Source organism: Fusarium fujikuroi, chromosome FFUJ_chr02 (genome assembly GCF_900079805.1).
Source record: "Fusarium fujikuroi IMI 58289 draft genome, chromosome FFUJ_chr02".
Classification (NCBI taxonomy): domain Eukaryota; kingdom Fungi; phylum Ascomycota; class Sordariomycetes; order Hypocreales; family Nectriaceae; genus Fusarium; species Fusarium fujikuroi.
Genome location: NC_036623.1, coordinates 2828211 through 2856158, shown reverse-complemented (window position 1 = coordinate 2856158; position 27948 = coordinate 2828211). Strand labels below are relative to the sequence as shown.

Here is a 27948-nt window from a genome sequence, read left to right as displayed (position 1 = left end):
TCTCCGATACGACGTTTCGTAGAAACTTCCAGTGATTTCTAGACAGCCTTGAAGTGATACGAGGAGGCACATCAATCAATCATTCAATTATGGCGGAGAATCCAGCATCTGAGCCTCTGAGCCTCTGAGGAGGATGTGCTAAACCCCACATAGACACTCCGGGGAAGCGCATGCTCGGGCTTTATCGAGTCACGATTCCGATCCGGTTGACAATGAGCCCCCAAAAGACATCACGGATAATAGGCATTGCCATATATGTAAAAGGTCTTATTGAGAGGCCAAAGATCCATATGTTATGTACGAAGGCCGGTCTCGGGTCAAGACTTGGGTCTAGCGAGATGCATCCACATGGATGGCTACGCCTTGCGAACAACGAGAAGCGGAGCCTAGTCTATTGACCGCGTCGAGCTGACACTGTACGGGCGAGACAATGATTGGACTATCCACACTGGTGGCTCACCATACGCGGAGGAGCTGGAACCATACTACAGTGTTGGAAGCACCGTCCCTCCACAGCCTGTTTGCGTGGGTCCATTGATCAAAAAGATCCTTGTCTGTCAATTGAAGGGCGCACGACTTGACAATCTGGCTAGACTCGCTCAGCTGGTTGGTGTGGCTGGCCGACATTCTGCACTCCAACTCCACCAGACTTTAGGCTTGGTTCACAATTCTGGGGGATGGAGACTGCTGACTCTTCGATGTGCTCCTAGACAGACCGTTACTTGTGCCTAGGTGGTACCTTTGTTGGATTTTCATCTTGAACAAAACTCAGGGACTATCCTCAACTTGGGAGCCTCATCCTTTTCTCTTTATTTTCAGGCTCAACTATCTTGTGTCCCTTCTAGCTCCCACTCCAAACGATTCAAGTGGGACCAGGCTGACTGACATCTAAATCTATTCGGTTCATGGCTGTCACCCTCACGCGCGCCTTTCGATTGACCTTGGCTGATATCTCTGAACTCCGCATCAGCACTCATCCTTGTGCGTCATGTCGAATATGGATGAGATGGAGCAATTTGTCAACTGGGACAAGGCCATTGACGCCTTTCCACAACCCCAGGATGGCAGCGCCTTTGCTGGTCTGACAGCTGACAGCAATGAGAGCATTGATCTTGTCCTGGAGAATGTCAGTGAAGACGACTTCAGTTTCTGCGCCCTTCAACACTTTTCAGACAACAACTTCCCTCTGCCAGACATGCCCGCCCCTACGATGGACTTCATCACAACCGCTGAGGACATATCTAGTCAATTTCAGTGGGACACACCTCCATCGCCGTGCATCAACTGTGCTATGTCTGGTTTCTCATGCAAAAAGATCCGGGAGGGTATGTACAAGGACTATTGTACTACCTGCGTAGCATTGAAGGTCGACTGCAGCTTTGCTGTTGCCCCCAAGTCCATCAACACCTCAGCTGCGCCTTTTGACATCAACCCTTTTCTATCTTCTGCACCTCAGATCTCCAACGCTCTTCAGGAGGATAACCAGGACGACTCTTGTCAATCCTCTCGCAATGCCTCCCGCAATGCCTCCGTCAGTGATCTAGGCAACCTGGGAGAAACATTCAACAACAAGGCCGCACCTCCTCCCAAAATTGGAGCACGATTCTCCCGAGAGTCTGTTCGTATTCTCAAGAACTGGCTCTCAACTCATAACCGTCATCCTTATCCTAGTGACGAAGAGAAAGAGATGCTGCAACGCCAAACAGGCTTAAACAAAGTCCAAATCACAAACTGGCTTGCAAATGCTCGTCGACGCGGCAAGGTTCAGCCCCCGCGCTCAACATCACCTCACTACACCAGCTCATGGTCAGGCCCCATGGATATCCCTCAACGCCGAGGAACACCAGCTCTGGAAGCCATGAACCCACTGCAACGTTGGGAGCACTCGCCCCCTGAGAACGAACCTGCGTCCGTCAGCGCCATTGCACGAGCCGTTACCGCCTCTTCCTCCGGAATGTCTTCCGGTCTCGACAGCCCTTTCAGTTTGAGCTATGCGGACGATGGCTCAAGCAGATCTATCTGCAACCAGTCGTCGGTCAGCAGTTTAGGCACCTCCCATTCCAGTAATGGTTCTCATGGATCGGCCTATTCACATGGATCTCGCAACTCATGGGGTTCTTTTGGTTCAGCCCCATTCAATAGCCACGGACGTCGTCGCCGTCGCCGAAGGGCTTCGGCAAAAATTGGCAAAGAGAAGACCAGCCTATCAGCCCCTCTCAAGACCTTCCAGTGTACATTCTGTACCGAAACATTCAGGACTAAGCACGACTGGCAACGACACGAAAAGTCGTTGCACTTGTCTCTTGAGCGGTGGGTTTGCTCTCCTCATGGCGCAAAAGCCGTCAACCCTGATACCGGCATCTTATCCTGTGTCTTTTGTGGCGAGGCCAACCCAGACGATGCCCATATCGAATGCCACAACCACTCTGCCTGCCAAGAGCGTACCCCAGCAGAACGGACATTCTACCGAAAAGATCATCTTAACCAGCACCTGCGCCTGGTGCATAATATCAAGTTTCAGGATTGGTCTATGAAGTCGTGGAAGGTAGCAACGCCTGAGATTCGGTCCCGATGTGGTTTCTGTGGTATCGTAATGGATACATGGACTATCCGTGTCGATCATTTGGCAGAGCATTTCAAGACGGGTTATTCCATGGCTGACTGGAAGGGTGACTGGGGTTTCGACAACCCTGTACTCGAGATGGTCGAGAACTCCATGCCTCCATGTATGAGACCTCTCCAGTATCCTGTAGACAAGTTGCCAACGTCTAACTTTTGAAATAGATCTTATTCATTATGAGCGCACATCCCCGTTGCCATACGTAGCCACTCACTCCCCGCCAGAGTCACCTCGTAATGCCTACGAGTTGATTAAGTTAGAAATGGCTTTCTTCACACGGAACTATCAGGACCAGCACGGACGACTCCCGAACGACGAAGAAATGATGGTCGAAGGTTGTCGTATTATTTTCGCTAGCGAATTGTTATCTCTACAGGGCATCGCGACGAGGCCATCGTGGCTCCGTGACATTATCATGAGCTCCGACACTCTACAACAAAAGGCTAGATTCGGTCCTTTGCGTGGCGCCGCTGAAAACAGGCTGGCATCCCTGAAGATTAACGGCAAGGACAACTTGTTCGAGGAGTGTCCCATGGAGGTACAGCTCCACGAGTTTGTCAAGGCCAAGAGACTACTAGGTTTAACGGCGATGGATGATGAGCTTCAAGAAGAGGCTTGTCGTATCGTGGGCCGAGTGGAAGAAGTCTCTACACACCCGTCAGAGGCCATTGCAAACTGGCTAATTCGCCTCGCAACATCTACTACGAACTGGCTCGCGCCTTTCCGTCGACGCGCACACCTTCCACGAAGCGAAGACGTGGTGGATCACATTTGCCGTTCAACGGATCCTACATCCATCGACTCAACAATCCATAGCTACTCGCGCCTAGAGCGTGAACTGAAGGATTATCTCATCTTACAACGATCGATGGGCATAGAGCCTACTGACGAGGACCTCCAACGACAAGCTCGTATCATTATATACGAATTCGATGACGGTTGGAACCAAACCGCAGCAGATAATGCATCTTGGCTCGAGGGATTCAAAAACCGCCATCCCGCAAGCAGTAACAACTCGCCTGCATTTTCTCTTCAGCCTAGCGTCAACTCGACTGTCAGCGGAACCGCCACCACTGATGCGACACTTTTCTCGAATGACTGTCCTGTTCTTCTGGGATTGGGTTGTGATGACATGTTTGATATGGGCAGTGGCCCTGGCTGTCCTGGACCATACTTCCTCAATGATGCGAACTGCTATCGACGATTGGCGAAGGAGCTGAAGCGATGGGTTGCTGGCACTATGTCGGCGAACAACCCTAACAGGCATGTGCCTAGTGATGCAGAGCTTCAGCACCAGGCACGCTGGATCCTTTATGACGAGTAGGTTTTCTGGGCAGGAAGATTCCCGAATGTGACGAGCTGACAATACTTTAGTGACGATCCTTGGAACCAGACTGCTGCAGATAATGCCGAGTGGCTTCAAAGGTTCAAGCGAGACGCGGGTATCCTCAAAACCGATGGTCCTGGTCTCCCAATGAGCGACGGCTGGGCCCTAGAATCTGGTGGCTCAGGATTTGCACCCCCCTATGCTTGTCCCAAGGCGTCGCTCGAGCCCTTCCCTGCAGATGCGCAGGTGTCAATGGGCCAGGGTGCCAAGTCACTGCCAGCAGCCATTGCTAACAGCTACATCGAGAAGCTCACATCGCAGGCGGCACGACCTGCTGAGGTTTTCTGTTCGCGAGAGTTGGAGCGTGGTCTTATTAGCTATGTCGAGGATCATGTCGCTTGCAAGGGATCTATGCCCACAGACGCCATGCTTCAGACACGAGCGCGTCGGATTCTTGACTCGCAGACCACGCCAGCTGACGATGCTGATCTGTTGAACAAGTTCAAGGATATGGTGGCTAAGAAGGTTCCTCAAGCAGTGGCCACTCAGGACAACATTGCCAGCGCTCCTGCTATGCCCAGTAACATGGAGCTTAACCTCTCAGATGAGGATGTCAACAATATCCTGCAGGACATGAATTTCGAATTTGATGCTCAAGACTTTGGCGTTGCAATGGAAGGGTTACAAGATACAGGAGGTGTTAGCCTGAACATGGCAGGATTCACAGATTAGGGACCGCTTTATACCATTCACGAAGTGTATTAACGATGACGACTAGACGCATGTAAAAAAATGGTGTCATATTTTTGAGAGTTTTTATTTATTTTTATAGATACAATATGGGCACGCGGTGGATATATCAATGGATACCATTTGTTTATATAAAATTCGGGAATGACACAATAACATCACTGCATTATCCTTCACTTAGCACCTTGCCTACTAACTTGGACCATGGAAGTTTCAGGCTGAGTCAATATACGTGATTGATAACGACGGCAGCGATCGTTCGGGCATAAGCGAGACAATGTCTCAGCCCAGACTTTGGCCACTGCAGTAGATGAAAATAGTGGCTTAGGTGCAGTTCAATTGCATGCGGACGGTGAGAGAGCGCCAACCGTTAAAGATGGGTCGATGACTTCCGAAGACGGCACTGGGCTTGATATCTGACGTTAGACAGTACCTGCCCGTACCTTGGACCAACCTTTATCAAGTAATTGAAAGAACCTAGCGCTCTTCTGAGTAAAGTACGATGCGGTAAGATCCAGTAGGCAACGATGCGCAGATAAAGTAACAAGGCACCGCAGGAACGGAAGCGACGCATGCCAATTCCATTCAGCTCGTTCATTCATTCCATGGATGGTTTTCAACTTCAAACAACCACTCCCTCGCGTCAACTTCAGTCACTAAAGACGGAGATGTCGGAGGCTTCATAGCCTGCTTTATGAAGCTTGCTCAGAAGACACCTCGTCTTCTTGTCTATCTGTCAAGATAAAGTGACGCTTCAGTGAGGCAGTCAATCAATCAATCAATCTATCAATCTACGGATATCAATTGACGGATCGCTTACAGCACACAGCAGCTTCACTCTCAAATTATTGCTGGGCGACCCCGTACCCAATGCCGACTTATCTATGCCACGGGTTTCGATGGCATCGCCGCGACATCCGGATTTTTGTCATCCTCAACGACCTTGAAGATGCTGCACCAAACTGGGTCCTTGCACCTGCGTCGTCTTATTGCATCCTCGACCAGCTACACGCCAAATACGACTTCTTACCTGAGCTCTCTCCACCAACGACGCCCACGCAAAAGAGCGTCAGCGCCAAAAACGCCATCAAAAAGAAATTCGATCATGTTGACGACGACCATACCCTCCCGACATCACGGGTATCCGATGCCGAAGATGCCGTTCTTATGCACTCATGGTCACCGGTCAAATTGCTGGAGGAATTCGATGTAGACGAAATGGTGACGGCATGCAGACCGTATGCTTATGTGGCTGATTATGTGGTACGAGTCGACCTGAGTGTGGACGTGGCAGGTCAGATGGCCAAGTACTATGACAAAATGGCCGGCGAAGATGGGTGGATCATAAAATTAAGGAATGAATTGCAGAAGGGCGAATCGGTGAGGTGGTACGTCGTGGTCTGCGGTGATAATGTGAGAGAAGTCCCTGGCAAGAGTGACGAAGAAGAAAAAGAGGTTGGCTATGAGCAGATAAGGGATGCGGCACAAACGATGGTGCGCAACCGACGAACAAAAGACGCTATGGAGGGGCTTTCTGATTCACCATCCGAGTACGACGATGACAACGACCGAAACGAAGATGAAGAAGAAGCTCTCACCGTCCTAGATTGCATTTTAGGGGGACCAGATGGTGCTGCAACGCCACGGCCACTCTCGAGGACATTGCCAGATATCGATATCCCACTCCAGCCTCAACCTGACCCCAATCGGGCTTCAGCTTTGACAATATCAACAGTCTGGTCCCAGGATGAATCACCTAACGGAACAGTAAGGCAGGAAACACCGGATATTGATGCACCTCTCCAGCCTCACGAACTCGATAAGAGGAAATCCGTGTCTACAGTATCATCAGTATGGTCTCGAAAAGATTCTCTGGATAATGCACTCGCACTGGAAACACCAGATGTTGAGATGCCACTTCTCTACCCCGTTAATACACGATATTCGGCTTCGACAGCATCAGAGATCTATTCTGCATACGGGCAATCTAGAATTGAACCAGAAGAGTTTGCCGATATACATTCATCAGCACAGGACCCCATAAGAGGAGAAATACCGAATGTAAAGCAACTCCTCAAACCAAACGGTCTTCATCCATCTAGATCTTCAACGCCCCCGACGCCCAAACCTCTGCAACGACAGCTGCCAGCTCCAACGATCTACAGGCCCGAAAGCTTTGTACCCCCTTTCTCGCCCGTGCTACCGCCTATGGAGAGCTTTGATCAAGAGTCTCCGAGGCTAAATACTCCTAGCAGGACAGAGAATGTTAAGCCCCCAGAGACATCCTGGCCATTATCATCAGACTCGCCACTTGAATCATCAGGATCGAGTACATTCCATAATCAAGACACTCCGTATCCATATGTTACATCAATCACAAATCCAAAGGATAGTCTAGCTACCTATCTGAACATACCCAAAGAGCTTGTTCCTCCTCGAACACCCTCGCCTACATCGGAGTATTCACCACAACCACAGAATTTCGGATCAAACATGCCCAAGTTTGAAGGGATAGTGCCACACGCTCCACCATTGTTGGTGTCACCGAACCCAGCACGCCTAGAACAACCAAGTTCTGGCGTATTGTATGAAGCTGGTGACACAGTTTCCGAGCAGCAGCTATCACCAGCACCCATGCCAAAAGCCAAACAGGTGGTACTGCCGAACTTAGACACCAAAGCAGCACAAGAGCCGGCTTCGAAGCCACCAGCAAGTGTCACAACCCCAACATCGGCTCATCGAAAAACAATCAATCCTGTCTTGAAAACACCTCCCAGAAAACCAGTAACTCAGCAAATTGCACAAAAGTCGCCGAAGTCTCGCTTACCGAGAAGTGTCCCCAAGAACATTCGAATATCAAATGTACCATTACCACCAGAACCAGAAATAAAGACGCCCCGTCGCCCGCCTACGCCACCAAAGCCTCGAGGTGCATCAGGAGGAAACTCACAGAAGAGACCGCAAACGGCGCCAGAAAAGGGAACGCCATCATCAAAAGCTCATGCCAGAATGTTATCAATGCCGTATCGTTATGAGGCACCCGGCTCTCTACAAGAACTGGAAAGGGAGGAGCTGGCATTAGAGCCTGCACCATCTCTTGTTTCTGACTACAGTGCGGGTGTCAGTTCAAAACCGAGCGCGCCACGAGATTTAGCACGTGGAGTGAGGTTGCGTGCACCACAGCCAGTGGCTGCGACGACTCAAAGTCGACAAACCAGTGTATCTACGGATCATAGTGATGGCCAGATAAATGAAGACGGAAGGCATCCTAAACAACGAATTGGTCGCAGCCATTCAGTGGCCGAGGGGCTTAAGAAGCTGTTCAGGAAGCCATCTCATGCTAAGACGGGCCATCATCATTAAAGGAAACGGAGAGTAAGCATGAATTGGTAGTTTTGAACTTTCATTTCGGGTTTGACTTTGACTGCAACTTAGAGCGTTTCATTGCGAAGGGTTGGATTTACCACTAAGGGAAGAGGAGTTTCTGTTGACGTATGGAAAAGCGTCGAACTTTATATAAGTCGTGATATTCTATGATGGATCGTCATGATGTAGGAGTAGCGGAGCGAGATTCTTCGAAATTGTACGGATACAGTATTTAAATGCAGATATTTAATTACGTACGTAGTACGAAGTATATGATCTGCAATTAGCAATTAGCAATCAGATTATCAGATTGAACATCTACTCCGTATTTACAGTGAACTTGTTCAAGATGCGAAATGAAATGAGGGTAAAGCTCCTTTACCACTGCCAGCCACCCCACCCCCCACCCCCCTTCTGGGAGAAAAATTAAACGACCCCAACTACACCACACTTCGCTGGTGTCCCACCCGTCGAGGGGTCGTTTTTTATTTCCCCCTACTCCGTAGGTAGCCAGGTAAGTGTGGATGGTCACTTAGGTACTAAGGTATGCAAGGAGTTGATGCACGTCACGTGTAAGTCAAGCAAGACAGCTCAACTCAATCAACCAGCATACCTTACCAACTTACTTACTTACTTAGTCAACAGCTTCAATCCTCTCTTAGCCTGTTCGATTCGTTTAACAGCCGGCTCACATCAAACAAGGATGCAACTCATGGTATCAATTGATTGGAGTCCCTGATGGTCTCCAAATAACTCTCCAACCTTGACGATATTAAACCTCGAAGCCCGAGTCCGACTCCGAGTCCAATCTAGCCTCCAGTATTGTCTTCTTACCCATCGCCTCCTTACCCATCGCCCTCGGTTCTTTGAAACCGCCTCAGATAAAAATGTCCCTGTCGCGGCCCGAACCTGGCCCCAGTACATCGGTTGAAGCGTTTGCGCAAACCGGCGCTGAGCCCTCACTCGACGATAGCGACGACGAAGATCTTCGGTCGGCCGTTGGTAGTGGAAGCGATGTTTACGAGCTGCATGAGAGAACTACGGGTAGAGATAGACACGGCAGCGCGATATGGGATGCCGAAGCTGCAGAGGATGGAGATGTAGACCATCCTCTGGTAGGAGAGCGCTCGCGAAGTCCTGGTTCTATGGCGAGTTTCCAGCTCTATACCCCTGATGAAGAACAAGCCGTGCGTAGGAAGTTCGATCGCAAGCTTGTCCTATTCGTCGCTCTCCTTTACATGTTGAGCTTCGTCGACAGATCCAGTACGACCCCTTTATCTTTCTGCGATCGACAGCAATGGACGTACTAACAAATCTAGATATCGGTAATGCTCGTATAGCCGGTATGGATGAAGATCTCCAGTCTGACCCGCCCCGCGATGAGTGGTACCAATGGGCCCTCACAGCGTTTTACATTACTTATATTGCCTTTGAATGGATGTCGCTTCTGTGGAAGCTCATTCCGGCGCATATATTTGTGTCGATGGTGGTCCTGACATGGGGTCTCATGGCGTCCCTTCAGGCTGTCGCGACGTCTTATCCCATGTTGATAGCGCTGCGCGCTGTCCTTGGAATAGGAGAGGCTGGCTTCACGGGAATTCCCTTTTACTTGAGTTTCTTCTTCAAACGAGAAGAGCTTGCATTCCGGACTGCTATTTTCATATCTGGTATGTAATCCCCTTTTGGGATGGCAAAGAAGGAAAGCTTACAGTTGTCGCAGCGGCCCCCTTGGCTACGACGTTTGCCTCAACGCTCGCCTGGCTTATCGTCAAGTTTGCTGAGTTTGGCCCTATTGCCCCATGGCGTCTTCTCTTCATCATTGAGGGGTTCCCATCCGTCATCGCGTCTGTAGTAGCCTGGAACGTCATACCCGACTCTCCACAAACAGCCCCTTACTTGACCAAGCGTGAGAAAAAGGTTGCCCATCTGCGCCTTCGCAGCGAGCAGTCAACGGCCACAAACAATAAGCCTTCGTCTGGTCTCAAAGGTCGCGATGTTCTGGCAATATTTCGTGACCCCGTTGCGTGGATCACTGCAACCATGTTCTTCCTCACCAACATGGCTTACTCCTCTCTCCCCGTCTTTCTCCCTAAGATACTCACTGAGATGGGTCACGATACTCTCACCTCTCAAGCTCTCAGTGCTCCCCCGTACTTGGCGGCTTTTGTCATCGTCCTCTTCACTGCCCATATGTCTGATCGACTGCGCACACGCACCGTACCTCTAATATTCCATGCCCTCGCTTCATCAAGTGGCTACGCCATTCTGGCTTTGGCTAAACCCCTTAATCTTCCTAATTTCATCCGTTATATGGCCGTGTATCCTGCCGCTGTAGGCTTTTTCAATGTCGTCACTCTCATCATTACATGGAGCATCAATAACCAAGCCAACCAGAGCCGTCAAGGCGGTGGCTTCGCTCTCCTCCAACTCGTTGGTCAGTGTGGGCCGCTCGTGGGCACCAGATTGTATCCGGATCGAGATGCTCCCTATTATGCGCCTGGGATGAGCACATGTGCAATTGCTATGCTTCTTGTCTCTATCCTAGCGTATGCTCTTCGCTTCTATCTCAAGTATAAAAATCGCAAATTTGACCGGGCTGAGAGTGAGCGTCGGCAGGCGGGTGACGAGGTTGAGGAAGAAGGCCTCGTTGGCCCTGGGAGACGCAAATCAGCGGCTGTTGTCTTTCGATACATGCTATAGGGTAATTTCAATTAACATTATTTCGAACTCGCAGTTCATAAGAATGTATTATTCATGGATCGATTGCTACCGAGGTAAACTTGATTGTTAGACTTTCTTCTTGCTGCTAACTAACACCTCGTGATGCTAGACTGATACCGTCTTCAACTTGTTGCCTCAAATGATTTGCCATGTAAGTTATCTATAATCTATTTTCCAAAGCGCATCCACTTAGGGGCGTGGTACTTTCCTACGCCGGCTTTCCACCAAGAGTCTATCCCACGTCCGCCTTGCTCGATCGAGAAAGACGCAGATTCTTTCTCATGATTGAGCTTGCTGGCATCCTCAGGTCTAATTTTTCGGCGCAATGTCTTCCAGGCCGAGTAGTGTTTTCTCTGCTCTCTTTGTTGACGCCCAACACTCTGATAGGCATGGCGAAGTTTACTACAGCTGTTATAACAAAACTTGTGTGCCAATTTCTCAACTCCAGCTCGAGACCGTTTCACTCCCTCTGTCAAGCTTCGGAGAGACATGACAGAAGATTTTCTCTTGCTTCTTCTTTCCACCTGTGGCGGTTTGATTGACGGGCTAGGACTTTCTAAATGCCTGTTTTCTGTTGGATTATCAATCTGGGCTTGGACTCGGGCCTTCACCCGTGTCAAGGGGTAAATCCTTTCAAACCCGGTAGTGTCATCCAATGAAGGCTGTCTCGCCATAGTCTTCTGAGCAGGTGTCACATTTGACTGTAGGTCTTCGGAACTTGATACAATCTCAAAGGAGTGGTAGGACTGGATGGGTTGTCGTTGCAGGTGCCCGAAAGCAGGTACCTCATCGATTCCGGTCCCGTGGGTGCTTCCTTGACCCATACCTCTCGCAGCAACAGAAGAGCTTGACGAAGATCTCAGACCGGACAGCCGGTCGTTGAAGCGACTGTATTTCGTCAAATCGCCCAAGTCCAAACTTGGCATGCGAGTGTCTGATGCCGGTGATGGCACATCATCAGATCCAATACCTTGGTCATGGTATGATGAAGATGTGCTTCTTGGAGGTCTATGCACGGGCTTTGGAGAGGGTGCTTGTGATCTCATAGGTCTCAGGCTATCTCTTACCATTTGTAGGATAGAGAGCTGATCTGAAATGATATCAGTCGTTGGTGGTTTGCGGGTTTGGCCATCGGATGCATCATTCAGTTGGAGTTGGGCTTCTTCACGGAAGTGGTCGCGGTGGGTAACTGGTAATAAAGCGCCATTCTGAAGAAATGCATCTTGCCTGGAGGTCGTTCGATTGACCGGGTGTGGATGTGCCTCAGCCTCGGGCAAAGATTGCTCATTTGACCGGGAATCTCTCTAGGATGCTGCTGGCCTGATGTTTTCCAGATCCTCGAGTTTCTTCCAAGTAGTAGATGCTCTTTTCTGTGCATTAAGCTCGCCCAGCTGTGTACCTGAGATGGTATTATTGCTATAGGAGTCTGGTGCATCCCCTAACTTAGGGTCGAGAGGGCGAGGCCGGACTGGGAGTGTAAAGGTGTGGTTCATGGTGAGGATGTATGTATCACTAATAAAATCAGCTGATGGATGGTGAATCTCAAATGGTGATGCGTTGTTGAATATGGGACAAGAAAACGAAGCGTGAGAGTTAAGAGTTTGACTTATGACCTGAACTTAGTCTAACTATAGTAGTTAAATAAGTAAAGCAATAGCTAGATCATCATTAACATGGTTGCTCCTACCTCCATGGCAGATGGAAAATACAAGGCAAGTACATACCTAAGTATACGTAGCTGGCTAACAGAGGAGCTGTAAGTGTAAAGTGAATGCTGTTTTCTGCTTGCGTCTAAGGAAAGCCTTGACCGAAAGCGATATAAAGAAATACCAGAGGGAAAAAGAAGAAGAAAAGGAAAAGAGGCAACACCGTATCGTGGTACCTAACAACTAGATCTTAGAGATGGCAAAAAACGAATCAGATGGCACTGGGATTGCTCCCGCCAGGGCTTGAACCTGAGACCTTCGCATTACCGGATACTCGGAATGAAGTATTAGTACGACGCTCTAACCAACTGAGCTACGGAAGCCTTCTGATTCGATGTGATGTCTAGAACTATTCTGCGATAGATTGAGTGACCAACATTCCCAATCCATAGAGTAAGGACAATTGCATCACGAACATACAGTGGATGCAACCACAATAGACCAGCTTTCATCAGGACAATGATTTATAGTTCGTGAGCTAAGAAATGCTCTAGTTAGAGCTTATTATTTTGATTACACTTGTTCAAGCTTGATATGCCCAGGACGATATCCATCCCCCCTCAAAATTCCATTTTATTCACAACGTCAATCGCCCATATCATCCGTCTTATCCAGATTTCCCAACGCACTTGGTACACTCAGCGCATGTGAAGTGTGTTGTTGCAGCTCCGAGCTTGATAGCCCCCCCTGGGGCATTTTGATGGAATAGGTCAGGCCAACCATGCTGGGTCTCGGGCCAAGCAAATATTTTGATCGGGGCACATCGATCATTGTTGAATCTTGCTTTGTCAGTAGTATACGGACATATGAGTCTGTACAACATACCCAGCTAGACGGCAGATCATACCAGGATCAACGAAAACTGATCCGATGTGTCCTTTAAGCTCAGAGCCTAGCTCATTGCATGTATATTCAAGTTCAGGACGGTAGGCGAAACATGGAGCTCCCCAGTTCTCCTCACGGCAGAAGTAAACCTGAGATGTGTTTAGCAAATATAACCTGCTGGGAACAATTCCAACCTACCGTGCCAGACTCTCGGTCCCCCTCACTGTTCTCTTCAGGAGTAGTGCCAATGCGAGCCTTGACAACTTCAGGCTCGATGGCTTCGTACTTGAGTGCAGCTCGCTCCTTGAGGGGTGAAGACCACATGTCAACTGAGGCAGCGAGACAGTGCGTATAGAAGAGCGACAAGACGGAAAGTGCAAAGGATGTCTTCATTCTGATAATTGGGTGAGAGTGAGTGTTGATAGGAATGAGGATGGAAGAGGGTAATCAGAAGTTATAGTTCTGGATAATCTGAATTGCTTATCGAGAACTAACAGCAGCTGACCTCTGGGATAAAGCCTTTTATATATCAGGGTTTGTTACGGCAAGCCATTGATGACTTTTCGGTTTCATTCTTTACGACAATGCTACATATGACACGCAAAGCCCCGTGATGACACTGGCTCATGCGATACAGCTGCAGCTTCAGCCCGAGGCTACTCATTCAATTGTACCAAATTCTCACCCGTTGCCCGCCGTATTGACTGTTTGTGTTGTGCTGATCAAGATACTCGGTCAACTCTTCAGCTCATTATGAATCTCCCAGTCAAAGTCCGTCGGGTGTCATCGGCCATCCCGTGATACAAATTCGGCCCATCGGGCGTCCAAAAAGATGCTGTCAACTTGCAGGTGGCTTGCATCACTAGTAAACAAACAACCGGGCCCGAAAGGAGCTACGGTTGATCTCCTAGACGACGGTATCAACGGTATTACCGGGCTCAGGAAGCTTGTGCAACTCTCGTGTCTGCTGTTCAACTGTATGCTTGGAATTGTCAAAATAGCGGTCTCGCCTCGGCTGGACTCCCACGTTGCGCATTGCATCACGGGACATGAGTAATTCAAGTGCCGACTTTGGCTTGCCAAAGACATATCCCACGTTATCTAATTTGCTCTCATGCAAGAGTTTGCCGTATGCCAGTGACATCCACCGCGTGAAAGCCGCTGGATCGTCCAAACGTGCATCACTGATCGGCCGTCGCTGACCCCCTGACGTAGATGGCAGGGAAAACCAACAGGCGCAGCTTAGTATCAAGCTTCGATTTGAAGGGATCGACATTGAACTCAATGTTTCATATATATGTTTTAAAATAGAAGTATACTTACATTTATGCATATTCATCATCCAACATGAACGGCCTTGGAGCGGATGCCCGGAGCTGGCAACGGAGGCGGACGGAACAGACTCCACAATGATTGCCTAAACAGGAAATATCTGTCACAGTGGACTCCGGCACCTCATCCCGTATACACGAGTGTTCTTATGCTTGGTAGCATATACGGGCAACGGCGTGATACTGTCTCTCTCACGGCGGAAAGTTTGACTTGAAATTGCCCGTTGCGCTACATTCTTCGCCCAGCACATCGTTGGCTTCGGAGAAAATGCAAGTAAAGACGGATTCGGTCAACCAAGTAGGTTCCTTCGAGTCAATCCCGATCTTGATACGAAATGAGACTCTGTTAGGATACACTGCATGATTAAATGCAGCCATCCGTCGCAGCCCCCAGCCGGTAGCCACTCCACCCAGAAGCTATCTCTGGCGTTGCCGGTTGCACGGCATCAGCATCCACTAGTCCACGCACATCAAGGCCACTGCCGTGGTCCCTAAGTCGGATTTTAATGAGTAAGATGGCACCTTATATTGTCATGTGCCTCAGTTGATCCTCAAGATTCTTGGTAGTCTTTAAGGCGGACAGATACGAGATAGTGCAACTGTAAAGCATGCTTGCACGCAACTCAACGAGGGGATCGATGTCCCTGTAGTCACACTGCATGGGACAACTGTAGGAGCCACCTAGAACCAGTGTACCTTTGGTAACCCGAGTTTGGAGGCGGTGAGGTTGGGCCACCTATCAACCAATATCTTCCATGCCACAAAGAACGAACGATGATGACAATAACAAAAGGATATTCTTGGTAGAACATGTTTATTCTAGCATTTCAGAAACAAAATGATGAAATTTTTAATATGTCATAATCACTTACGTGTTTTCGAAATCAAGATTAGATAGAATTAACCAGGTTCATGGGCTAGGCGTAGGGTCCTATTCCCTCTTTGATGGCATGGCATAACTGAGAGCACTCCAGGTCTTTCAAAGAGCAGTTTCTTATTGTCATATCGTGACTGCTCTTATAGAATTTCTATTTGTGGAATTTCTTGTTGAGACAACATGGCTACTATTAATTCAATCAACCTTTTCATGCGCTCTCGCGTTATGTTTTTAGGTTATGCTACAGTGGGTTTCAAGCAAATCGACATGTACATAAAGGGCGATTCCCCCTTTGATGTTCTGTCTAACTTCAAAGGATAACAAGTGAGCCGAAACTCAAGGAAATACAGGGCACTTCCGTGCCATATGTAAAACTATGCCTCGCACGGAATATCTCGAATCAACTACTTACTCACCTGATGGACAGATAATGACTTTAGCAGGTAGAGTATCCGCAGCAGATTCCTTAAACACCTGAGCTGATGGAGGAAAAAACAGTCCGAAGTCATCAATAGCAAAGAGTTTGTATGGAATCCGAGAAATATCATAGACTGAGCAGGAAGTCGGACCAACATTAGGGATTATTACACAGTGTTCAGTGCACAGTAGCAACCAGATATTGAGCTCGGGTGTGGTGGGATATACCGAACAGTCGCGGGGCTTTAGCCAGGTCTAGAGGTTTCTGTTATCCGTTATGCTAAGACAGTGCACAGGCTAGCTTATTCCTACGCGTTATGCTTGGTGGAGATCACGAACGCCATCGTTTTGACTTGAAAAGCAACGGATTTCTACCACTTCTTGACCAGGGAACCTTTCAATTATTCTCGAGGCTGACAGGAGTTATTACCGAGATCTGCTTCTACTCGCATACGTAAGTTTCGAGAATATAAAGCTGAATGAAGGAACCAACCGCAATGTTGACGAATCGCCCTCGGACACGGCAACGAGCGTATAAGAAGCCACCTGCTCTTGATGTTCCTAACATTGATGAAGATGCCGCGGAGAGGAAGCGAGTTCTGAATGTTCTAGCACAGAGAAGATATCGTGAGTCGTCAATTTCCTGCAATCGAGTGGGCTTGAGATCTGACAGGCGTATAGGTGAAAAGAAACGGCTAGATCGTCTTAAGACCAAGTCAGCTGGTAGCAACGGGTCTCAAGACTCCGAACCTCAGGACGAAACAGCTCCAAACTCCGAATGCAGAGTATCAAAAGACGATGTCTATGAAATTCCGACTCTGCAGAGCAATTTGGAATCCACAATTCCAGAACCCAACCTGTCAATCCCTCCCACGACAGATGCTGACATCTTGGCTGGATTTGATCTCAATCTGACATCTTGGAACCCCCTCGGAGATGCCCTCCAAGATTTGACGTTTGCGCCTATTCTTCCGGACCTAAATACAGTACCAGAATACTTATCCGAAGACAATACCAGGGGCGAATCAGTAACAAATACTCATCATGACTTGTCTGCAGATTTTCGCGGAGCCGATATGACAATGTTTATTGATTCATCATCACTCAGCTCTTCACCCTCGTCATCGGAAGGGCAGACGTTTCCTGATAGTTATCAACTACCTCTACTACAGCTTACACTTCTCAAGGCTGTTATGCGCATAGCAGACCGCCTGAACCTGAAGCCAGACCTTTGGGACTTGGGGGGCAACTCGGCATTCAATACAGGGACCGCAACTCCAGCATCTCTACTGCCTCCATCATGGCAGCCTACTCCATCACAAGTTGCGATACCACACCATCCAGTGTTTGACCTGTTGCCTTGGCCAGGTGTCAGAGAGCGCGCCATCTTCATCTTGTCGTTGCCCGACGAGTTACGGCCACCACGAGCCCAAGGTGCATTGGCGATCGTCAACTTTGCCTATGATGTTGAGGATACAGCTGAGGGAGTTAGAATTTATGGTGACGACCCATATGATCCAGGTAACTGGGAGCTGGGGCAGGTTATGTTTGAAAGATGGTGGTTTTTATTTGACAACAGCATCATCAGCACAAGTAACCGTTGGCGAAGGGCAAGGGGAGCGCCGCCACTCCTATTAAAAAGTGGAAGTCCTGGTTCGAGCCCGACTGCAAGTACATCATCTGCCACAACTGGAGGATCATGATGTGCCGCTGAAGTTGTTAGCGAGTGCCTTAGTAGGAAAACAAGATATACAGCAATTTTACGGAAGTCTCAAGAGACCTGTGAAACTATAGAATAGCGATATATATCATTGTGGCGACGTTAAAGTCAATTAAGCAAGATTGAAAGATGAGCATATAAGCCCAAGGTAAAACCAAGATTTCTATCCGCATAGACCCATATACTCTTCCCGATAAGCCTCACACGTTAACTATAGTTTGAGCCCATTGATCAACCCGGCAAAGAATAATTGACATCGAGGTGGAGGATTGATGCTCAGACCAGTCGTTGGTAAAGTAAAGTTTTGGACCTTTAGACTCGGCCGCTCACCGGTCTGGCAGTGATACGACTTGGCAGTAGCTCAGCATCATGACGGAGGGGTTATAAAGGTCATTGGGTGATGATTCGTCCATTTGCTGGACCCTTGCTCCGCAGCAGGGGACCCCTCGACGTTGACGTTGGGGGAGAGAGGAGACATACCTTAGAGACCATTGGTAGGGCCTCTCGGAAGATGGCTGCAAACCGCACGCTGCAAGTCGAAGCAGAGTGGGATGTCGTGAACTGCTTCAGCCAAACAGAGTCCATCAAGTCCACAGTTTCCAGGCTCATTGCAGATGTTGCCGCACGCTCCATTGTCCTGGGTTTCACCGATCAAAAGAGGCGCAGCCGAGTACAATGGAAACCAATTCAACGGCCACTCTATCAGGTATCAAGTGGAGGTGAGCATCAATTTGTGACTCTGAGTTCTTGAGCTTAAAAAATTTCACCCGTTTGTCTTAAGTCAACTTAGTAGGTATATACCTACCTACCTAGCTGCAACGTTTAGAAGCTCACTTCGTTAGCCCAGGGCAGCTTTAGCGGCGTCCTCACTGGTTCGATGCCCTGAGCTCCCCTGAGCCTCTCGGCTTCCGATGCCCGGGAACGGCGTTGAGATCAAATGAACGCATCTGCATCCGCCAATGAGCAGACACGATTCATGGATCGGAGGTAAAAACGGAACCCCACTGGGGAGTTTCTGGAGGAAGGAGGGGCATCTTAGAGGCCCTCGGCGGGGGAGAGGAGAAATTTCCTGGACAGTTAGAAGAAGGAACGACGTGGGACGCTTTTCTGACCGTACTCGGCTTCTTTCTTCTCTCTTTCTTCTCTCCCTCTCCCTCTCTCTTTTCCACTTGTCATCTGTCGCTCAATATATAACCTCATCTTCGTTCTTCAAAGAGAATTGGCTGCCGTTTGTCAAGTTAGATCCTGGTACTACGTAAATCATTAACCCCCTGCTGCTGCTTCTCGTTTAACGGATTGAGAGGGAAATCGAAAGGTCAATACAGATCATCGTTTCCACCGCCTCGTCTGGAGTTGCAGCGCAAAACCTCAGAACCGGGCTTCAAACAGTACAATAAACGTTAGTTTCTACCAGCATCGCCGCAACACCTCTCTACCTAATCTGTAATTGAAATCGCTAACATAGGATTCCTTGTCAGTCGTCGTTACAGTTCCCCTCCCCCACAGTATCCCCATACTCCAGCTCTCTGATCCAAGCTTCGACCCGCCACGACCATCACGTTTAACTCTTCCTTCATAACGAATCAACATTGTTCTCTGGTCAAATACAGATACAAGCTCGCCATAAACCATACAATCCAATAAGCCATCGCCAACCGATTTCACCATGCATATCAAGGACATGCTCAACGACGCAGAGAGGAGCGGCCAGCCCTCCTTCTCTTTCGAATACTTCCCTCCTAAGACCGCCCAAGGTGTTCAGAATCTTTACGACCGTATGGATCGCATGTATAACCTAGGTCCTAAGTTTATTGACATCACATGGGGTGCTGGTGGTAGAATTGCCGAGCTCACTTGCGAGATGGTACTCCAGGCTCAAGCTGTCTACGGTCTCGAAACTTGCATGCATCTGACCTGCACCGACATGGGTGTTGAGAAGGTCAATGATGCCCTTCTTAAAGCGTACAAAGCCGGGTGCACCAACATTCTAGCCCTACGTGGTGATCCCCCCCGAGCTCAAGACAAGTGGACCGCTGCCGACGGAGGCTTCCAGTATGCCCGTGATCTCGTCAAACATATCCGCGATACCTACGGCAACCACTTCGACATCGGCGTTGCTGGCTATCCTGAGGGTTCCGACGACAACAAGAATGAGGACGAATTACTTGATCATCTCAAGGAGAAGGTTGACATGGGCGCCAGTTTCATCGTCACACAAATGTTCTATGATGCTGATAACTTCATTCGCTGGGTGAAGCGTGTTCGTGAGCGTGGCATCACTATCCCTATCCTCCCCGGTATCATGCCCATCGCTACATATGCCAGCTTCCTTCGACGAGCAAACCATATGCAGGCCAAGATCCCTCAGGAATGGCTCGATGCACTTGAGCCTGTCAAGAACGACGATGTTGCTGTCAGAAACATCGGAAAGACCCTGGTTGCCAACATGTGCCGAAAGTTGCTCGCCAACGGGATTCATCACCTTCACTTCTATACTATGAACCTTGCCCAGGCTACACGCATGTTACTTGAGGAGCTCCAATGGGCTCCTTGCGCTGAGCGTCCTCTTCAACAGGCTCTCCCCTGGAAACAGTCCAAAGGACTTGGTCGCCGCGAGGAGGATGTTCGGCCCATCTTTTGGAGAAATCGCAACAAGTCTTATGTTATTCGCACACAGGATTGGGATGAGTTCCCCAACGGTCGATGGGGTGATTCTCGCTCTCCTGCTTTCGGAGAGCTGGATGCTTATGGCATTGGTTTGACTGGTACTAACGAGGCCAATCGCAAGAAATGGGGCGAGCCCAAGACCATTCATGATATTGCTCTGCTTTTCGTCCGATATCTCCAAAATGAGATCGAGTCTCTGCCATGGAGTGAGGCACCTCTTACCACTGAAGCTGATGAGATTCGAGATGAACTTATTGAGCTGAACAAGCGAGGATTGTTGACTGTGAACTCTCAGCCTGCTGTCAATGGCGTCAAGTCTTCTCACCCGGTCCACGGCTGGGGCCCCGACAACGGCTATGTCTACCAGAAGTCATACCTTGAGTTGCTGGTGCACCCTGATGTCTTTGACAAGATGATCAGTCGCATTGAGAACCACCCTGATCTGACCTACTACGCTGTGACTAAGGACGGCGAGCTCCGATCTAATGTGACATCTGATGGCCCCAACGCAGTGACATGGGGTGTCTTCCCTGGAAAGGAGATTGTGCAGCCAACCATTGTCGAGAGCATCAGTTTCCTTGCATGGAAGGACGAAGCATTCAGACTGGGTGTTGATTGGGCTCACTGTTATGACATGAGCTCGCCTAGCCGAGCTTTGCTTGAGGGTGTCATGAACGACTGGTACCTAGTCAACATCGGTGAGCAAAGAGGTTCCGAACCGACTCTGAAAGCATGCTAACAATGGTAGTGAACAACGATTTCCACGACAACAAAACCATCTTCGAGCTTTTGAAGGGCCTCGAGGTCAAGGGCCTCACCACTCCCGCGACTCCTTTGACTGAGTCGGTAGGTAATGGCGCCGTAGATACTGAACCTATTGCCAACGGTACTGCAGCCACTGCAGTTGCGAACTAGATGTTCTCGCGCAGTGGTACCCGGTGCAGTGGTTTACCAAGATGCTCAGCATCTTGCCCAAAGTAAATCTCTGTTATGATTGCAGAGTGATCGCGAGGATATATCATCGGGGCGTTGCTGTGCACTTCATCTAACTTTAACGACTGCTGCTTTTTTTCTTCCTTTGATTTCTTCCTTTATTTTTCGGGTTTGGGTACAATAGCATCACCAAGGTGTCTTTTTCAACAAAAAGTTACCAGGGATACGGGGGCAGCATTTTAAAAAGGCGCAAGATATGAAAAATCACCCGGCGGGCGCAGACGACTTTATGTTTTGGGGGCTTGCTTTGCTTGTTCTATATCTCAACGATACCCCGCCAGCAAGGCCTTATGGATGGACGAATGCATGATTGAATTTGATTTGTTTCTTTCTATGGTTTTTTACATTTCTTCTTTCCCGACGAACGGGAGGAAATTATACGGAGAGTGGATGATGGGGACATGAAAAAGATTAAAGGCAAAGTTTGGCTATTATGATGGACTCGAGCAACAGCTAGATATTGTTGATGCTCGGAACCAACAATTGATTTGAGATCTAGTCCCGATATTGGGCTAAGATGGTACTTTGCGCTCTCCCATACTGTCCCCTTTGAGTGATTCGAGTGAAATGTCCAAAGTCCATCCTTATCCTTTCTTTGACCAAGTCTGGGACTTTGTCGTACACGATAAAAACATTACCGTCAAACGGGCTATGCAATCAAATTCCTCCGCTATTACCACGCATCTTCCTCAGCCACTTCATAATCCATATTCACCGCCCTTTCTTCCCGCTGTGGTTCTGCGCTCTTCTCCCGCCTAGGCTGATCATCGAAGTCCGCCATAGCATCATCCTCTACACCGTGCCTGGGCGCGCCATCATTGCCAAGGGTCTTGACAGGCGGCAGAGGTGTATTCACCCACGCAAGCTCAAGACGTCCCTCAACGCCAGGCAGTTCCTTGCCATTCAAACTATAGTAGAACTTCTCTGCTGTTTTACGGTCTTGGAAAGAGACGTGTGTGGTTTCAGGAGCTGTATCGACAGACTCAAACTCGCCGAGGTTCTGTTTAGTATGTCAGTGATATGAGACCTGGAAAAAGGAGAGAGATCAGACGTACCAGGAGGAAATGGCGTAGCATCTCATCCTTATCAGGTGCCGTAAAGTCAACACCTGTGATGGCGAGCTTTTTGGGCCGGTTGTCAATCGAATATTGCGCATAAGCTGCATGCATGTTTCCTCCTCCACGACCCCTGAAGCTTCCCCTTCCTCGTCCACGAGCGCGAAAGCTGCCTCGACCTCGAAACCCACCTCGGGGAGCCCATGATGAGTTTGTTTCTTCCCCGGCATCGGGATCTAGACCGAGCATCTTTGCCTCTTGTTCGAGGGCCGCAAGCTTCGCGCGTAGCATACTTGTACCTGACGAATTGGTGTCGCCGTCCTCGCCTCTCTGACTGGCGAGTTTTGCCTGTAGCTTCTCATTTTCCTCTCGGTGGCGGGCGAGGAGTTCTTGATGCTTCTTTACTACCTCCTGGCGCTTCTGTTCTATCTTGGCGCGCCGAGCCTCGCGCTCTTGGTGCTTCTTTTGTTCTTCTTCTTGCTTTCGCTGGAACTCTTCCATATCTATTTCTGGTTCGACCTCGTCATCTTCTGCAGCCATTGGGTCGCCCGACCAATTGCCCCCTTGCACAGGAGCCGATGCTGGTAGTGTGTCGGTCTTGTCTTTGTACCAAAATACCTTGACGAACCTGTTGTCGAATATGACTTTGGGCGACTGATATGCTGCATTTGCCGAACCCCATTTATCGTACTTAACAATCGCTAGGTGCTTATATGGCTGCATTGATACCTCCTGGATGTTGCCAAATTGTGAGAAGAATTCGCGCACTTGCTCCTCGCTGAAGGATTCTTCTGGGATATTTTCGACAACGATGGTACTCTTTGTACGGTCATAGTTAGGTCCTTCAGCGGAGAAAGGAGCTCGTGAACCGCCCTTCTTAGCGCCACGGTTCCGACGACCTCCTCGACCACCTCGGCCCCCATCGGGTGGGAAATTCCAAGGATTCATGCTATTTGGAGCGTTTGCTAACATGGCAAACGGATCACTTGGGTCGTACTCTGCCCAGGCTTGTATTAGACGAGCAAACAAAACTAATAAGTGATACCAAACTTACCGGCGTCGGTACCCGGGGGCACGAATATCGACTCGTTGCCGTGGTCATATGGGCATGTACTCCCACGCGAACAGAAGCCCTTGGTGTCAAAATCACGACATCGACCTTTTCTCCGGGGTTGGCCCCGACCACCACCAAAGCCTTGTTGCGGGAAGTTTGGCATACCAGGGTATGGCATCCCCATGGAACCCATCTGCAGAAATGCCTCCATGACTTTCGGATCGAAAGGCATGTCGGGTCGCGGAGGAAGATTATACGTGGGTGCGCCAGGCCGTCCTCCCCTCATGTCGTCGCCTCGGCCTCCACGTCCACCTCGACGGGGTTGCTTCTGCACGCGGCCATCACGGTTGAAACTTTCGTATCCATCTTGCGGGTCATATTCTTCGCGATCGTAGAAACCTCTCTTTCTTGAGCCATTCGGCGTCGTGCTGTCAGTCAAAGGTTGCTGTACTGGCTCAACTCCGATCTTTGGAGCTGGAGGAGCCCCTGGGAGGTAGGATCTGTACGCGATTGCTTGGAAGACATCGTCGAGGAAAGCCTTGGGGTCTGTGGAACGGATCCACGGGTCAGTTACTGTGGACAATCATCCCAAAAGTGAGAGTAGTGATGCGCACCTTCGCTTAAAAAGTCGGGAATCTCCTGTTCGCATAGTTTTCGTACCGCGTCTGCGTCGCCATCGTGCTTGAGAAGGGCGATAACATACTCGGCTAGGACGTCGGCGTCGGCGTCAGAGCTATTGTATATGTTAGCGAAGTCTTTGAACTGCGAGCCGTTCCAGAACCGCATGGGGAAAATGAGGCTACCGACGTATCCTCGATGCGCTTGACTATCCACGCCTTAAGTAGAGGCGCATCTTCTTCAGAGAACAGCATCGTACAAACACTGCGACCGCTCCGTTAATTGCTAGCAGCCGCCAGAATGCGCCCGAGACAAAGGGCAAGGGTAGATCAGGTACGTAGGTATGTTTGGTTGACGTTCTGAGGTTGGAGGCTGATTTTTTTGGGTCATGGGCGGTTGGGGCCTTTCGTTGTATTGTGACAGGTCAAGCATTAAGATCCCGGGTATCAATTTGATATACAATAAGTCTCCATACAATCGAATAAAACAGTATTTTTAATACGCTAGACAAGTGCCAGGAAAGGTAGTGCTCATGTGAATATTTCAATCAATTCTCAAAAATTCGATAGCTCTGATATGACATAGGTAGGTAGGTAAGTAGTTGCAGGCATTGAGTTTAGAGTCAAAATAGAGCCTCCGTATCATCAGATTCGGTCCACTTTTCAATGAGACCTACTCATATTCCTCGTATCTTTTATGCCAACAGAATTTCAAGACAATTTTGATCCGACTGTATAGCAAGTGATTCTCCGGTTTCGCCACTGAACTTCTACAGCTTCCTACTAATCCAAGTCAACTTACACCTTGGTCTTTGGCTTCGCAACCACAACACGCAAACGACTTCATGTGAACTTCAATCTAACGTGTTTCAACTCATCAGATACGACATAACTACATAAAAGCCGAATTGAGCTTCTCCTTGACATTCAGCTTCAACCCAGCCACTCGACTTTTCTTTTGGTTTCCGCTCAGCATGCCGCTCCTGAGATCATCAAGGAGCTCCTCCGTGGAATTTGACATGCGTCCCAAATCTTCGTTATCAGCCGATTAATCTTGCGTGTCCAACTCGGCACGCTTCGTGGTTCGTTCGGCGCATTAAAAAAAAGCCGTTTACAGCTTGTCGTAGTACTATCATAGCATGTTAGCATATCTGCTGGCTCATCGGACTCAGATATTAGACTTACGTTCTCGACACCAGGAACGAGCTCCTTGACACCCTTGCGCTTTCGCATGGTGGTGACAATTTGTCCGACCTTGGTGGTGGAATCGAGGGGAGAGCCACCGGGGAGGATCTGCCAGTGGTCGAAGACGGACTGGGGGAAAGCCTGTCCGGAGGTGGCCTGTCGGAGATCTCCGTTGAAGCCGAAGGACTCGAGAATGGGGAGGTAGGCCTTGATGTTGAACAGAGGAGTACCAGGTCGCTGCTCCTCGCTGAAGACGTGACCACGTCGTCGTGTAAGGACACCGTAGACACCACCCATGGCCTGCTCAGGGACCTGAATCTCGACAAGGTACACGGGCTCGAGAAGAGCGGGCTCGGCGAGAAGAGAGGCGGCGTACAGGACACGACGGGCAGTGGGGATGATCTGACCACCACCACGGTGAATAGCATCAGCGTGGAGGGTAACATCGAGGATGTTGAAGCGGCAAGATCGCATGGGCTCCTCAGCAACGGGACCCTCACGGGTGGCCCACTGGAAACCGGAGACAACGGAATCCTTGATTTCGTTGAGGTACTGAACGGCCTTGGTCTGGTCGACCAACAGGTTAGCACCAGTACCGTCAGGGCCGAAGGTCCAGATCTTTCGGGCGTCGGTGACATCCCAGCCGAAGTCGTCAGCAAGGACACGGGCACGAGCCTTGAAATCGTCACGGGCGCTGACCTTGCCAGCCTCGATGGCAAGAGAGAGCTCCTCCTCAATAGGCTCAGCAACCATGTACAGACGGTTGTGCTTGTTGGGAGACTTGGACAGAGCAGTAATGCTAGACTTGGCAGTAACGGTCTCACGGTACTGGACGACGGGGTCGGAGATGATCAGGGGAACACCGGCGTGATCCTCCTCAAGATCCTTAAGGCAAATCTCGAGATGCAGCTCACCGGCACCGGCGACAACGTGCTCACCAGACTCGGAGGTCATGGTCAACACACAAGGATCGGACTTGGAGAGACGCTTGAGACCCTCAACAAGCTTGGGAAGATCCTGGGCGTTCTTAACTTGGACGGAACGCTGGACGACGGGGGAGACGGAGAACTTCATGACCTTGAGGTTGTGGGCGGTCTCGCTGGTGGTGAGGGTACCAGACTTGAGAAGGAACTGATCGATACCGACCAGACCGACAATGTTACCGGCAGGCATGTCGTCAATGGGCTCGACCTTGCCACCCATCATCAGGACAGTACGCTGGATAGCCTTGATGAAGAGATCCTCCTTCTTGCCAGGGACGTAGTTGGGACCCTGGATGCGGACCTTGAGACCGGATCGGACGGTACCGGAGAAGACACGACCGAAGGCGTAGAATCGACCCTTATCGGAGGTGGGCACCATCTTAGAGACGTAAAGCATGAGAGGACCCTTGGGGTCACAGTCACGGATACCAATGGCGGCCTCGTCATCGGGGGGACCCTCATACAGAGTCTCAGCACGGTACTTCTGGGCGGTGGCGGGAGAAGGAAGGTGAAGAATCATCATCTCGAGGAGAGAGTCGGCAGCGGGAAGGAAAGTTCGCATGACAGCCTTGAGGAGCTGCTTGCCCTCCTTCTCACGGTCCTCAGCGGGAAGCTTGAGGTTGAGCTTCTCGAGGAGAGTGGCGGTCTCCTCCTTCTTGAAGTTCATAACAGCGGCGAAGATCTTGAAGATGGGGTCGAGGATGAACTGGTTGAAGGCACGCTCGAGCTGCTTACCCTCGTAGGTGCCGTTCTTGGTCCACTTCTTGGTCTTGGGGTTGAAGTAGTTGTCGCCCCAGAGACGCTCCATCATCTTGTTCTTGTCAACACCGAACTTCTTGGCGTATCGGACAGCGAACTGTCGGACGGTGAAAGCCCAGCCGTGCAGACCGGAACCGAAGGCAACGGTACCCTTGTCGGGGTAGACCTGGATGTCACCAATAGACTTGTCAAGGTAGGTAGAAATGATGACGTTGACGGACTCGATGGTTCGGGAGAAGGACTGGTACAGATCCTCCTTGGAGACCTGAAGCTCGAGAAGAGCACGATCGACCTTGTTGATGATGATGACGGGCTTGATGCGCTCACCAAGGGCCTGTCGGAGGACAGTCTCGGTCTGGACACAGACACCCTCGACGGTGTCGACGACAACAAGAGCACCATCAGTGACACGGAGAGCAGCGGTAACCTCAGAAGAGAAATCAACGTGACCGGGAGAATCAATGAGGTTGATCAAGAAGTCCTTTCCGTCGGTCTTTTGGCCAACAATATCGGCAACGTCGTCGTCCTCACCAAGCTGGCCATACAGAGAGATGGCAGTAGACTTGATGGTGATACCACGTTCCTGTTCGTCGGCACGAGTATCTGTGGCTCGGGCATCACCAGCCTTGGCGGTGGAAATGATACCGGCCTTGGCGAGAAGAGAGTCGGTCAGGGTAGACTTGCCGTGGTCGACGTGGGCAATAACGGACATGTTACGGACATTGGTAGGCTTGTCCATAAGCTGCCGGATCTCGTCGATCGTGAAGCTATTGTGAGTGAAGGCATCGCGGTTAGCTCATGGTCGTGCAAGGACGGAGGGCTTAAGTCCGAGCGGGGTATGGTGCAGCTGGAGGGGTATGCAATCATGGAAGATGGTGCAGGATAAGATAGTGATGAGGCCGACGACGGAAAGGTGATGCCGGCGACAGGTAGACGATGATAGATTCGATGCCTACTTACTTAACCATCTTGGCG

General features: G+C 49.8%; 9 protein-coding genes, besides 1 other annotated feature; 5 read left to right on the top strand and 4 right to left on the bottom strand.

Moving 5' to 3' along the window:
- Positions 1-988: 988 nt before the first annotated feature.
- On the top strand, positions 989-4679 carry FFUJ_04435 (related to monocarboxylate transporter 4; the record flags this gene model as incomplete). XM_023572280.1 has 3 exons in its annotated part: positions 989-2726; positions 2785-3940; positions 3995-4679. The coding sequence occupies 3 exons, from the start codon at positions 989-991 to the stop codon at positions 4677-4679; spliced, it is 3579 nt and encodes a 1192-aa protein (XP_023426431.1).
- An 888-nt stretch (positions 4680-5567) lies between these two features.
- On the top strand, positions 5568-8060 carry FFUJ_04436 (uncharacterized protein; the record flags this gene model as incomplete). Its single annotated transcript, XM_023572279.1, has 1 exon — positions 5568-8060. The coding sequence occupies one exon, from the start codon at positions 5568-5570 to the stop codon at positions 8058-8060; it is 2493 nt and encodes an 830-aa protein (XP_023426430.1).
- An 890-nt stretch (positions 8061-8950) lies between these two features.
- FFUJ_04437 (related to nicotinamide mononucleotide permease) lies at positions 8951-10763 on the top strand (the record flags this gene model as incomplete). XM_023572278.1 has 3 exons in its annotated part: positions 8951-9326; positions 9383-9730; positions 9784-10763. The coding sequence occupies 3 exons, from the start codon at positions 8951-8953 to the stop codon at positions 10761-10763; spliced, it is 1704 nt and encodes a 567-aa protein (XP_023426429.1).
- Positions 10764-10951: 188 nt separating this feature from the next.
- Positions 10952-11830, bottom strand: FFUJ_04438 (uncharacterized protein; the record flags this gene model as incomplete). Its single annotated transcript, XM_023572277.1, has 1 exon — positions 10952-11830. One exon carries the CDS (start codon positions 11828-11830, stop codon positions 10952-10954), a length of 879 nt encoding a protein of 292 aa, XP_023426428.1.
- An 888-nt stretch (positions 11831-12718) lies between these two features.
- Positions 12719-12813, bottom strand: a tRNA (tRNA-Ile).
- Positions 12814-13075: 262 nt separating this feature from the next.
- Positions 13076-13708, bottom strand: FFUJ_04439 (uncharacterized protein; the record flags this gene model as incomplete). XM_023572276.1 has 3 exons in its annotated part: positions 13076-13302; positions 13338-13464; positions 13514-13708. 3 exons carry the CDS (start codon positions 13706-13708, stop codon positions 13076-13078), a joined length of 549 nt encoding a protein of 182 aa, XP_023426427.1.
- Positions 13709-16437: 2729 nt separating this feature from the next.
- On the top strand, positions 16438-17643 carry FFUJ_04440 (uncharacterized protein; the record flags this gene model as incomplete). XM_023572275.1 has 2 exons in its annotated part: positions 16438-16567; positions 16622-17643. The coding sequence occupies 2 exons, from the start codon at positions 16438-16440 to the stop codon at positions 17641-17643; spliced, it is 1152 nt and encodes a 383-aa protein (XP_023427120.1).
- A 1683-nt stretch (positions 17644-19326) lies between these two features.
- FFUJ_04441 (probable MET13-putative methylene tetrahydrofolate reductase) lies at positions 19327-21242 on the top strand (the record flags this gene model as incomplete). XM_023572273.1 has 2 exons in its annotated part: positions 19327-21025; positions 21076-21242. 2 exons carry the CDS (start codon positions 19327-19329, stop codon positions 21240-21242), a joined length of 1866 nt encoding a protein of 621 aa, XP_023426426.1.
- A 751-nt stretch (positions 21243-21993) lies between these two features.
- FFUJ_04442 (uncharacterized protein) lies at positions 21994-24215 on the bottom strand (the record flags this gene model as incomplete). XM_023572272.1 has 4 exons in its annotated part: positions 21994-22320; positions 22376-23373; positions 23430-23975; positions 24044-24215. The coding sequence occupies 4 exons, from the start codon at positions 24213-24215 to the stop codon at positions 21994-21996; spliced, it is 2043 nt and encodes a 680-aa protein (XP_023426425.1).
- A 942-nt stretch (positions 24216-25157) lies between these two features.
- Positions 25158-27941, bottom strand: FFUJ_04443 (probable elongation factor 2; the record flags this gene model as incomplete). XM_023572271.1 has 3 exons in its annotated part: positions 25158-25175; positions 25232-27740; positions 27934-27941. 3 exons carry the CDS (start codon positions 27939-27941, stop codon positions 25158-25160), a joined length of 2535 nt encoding a protein of 844 aa, XP_023427214.1.
- Between the last annotated feature and the right edge of the window lie 7 nt (positions 27942-27948).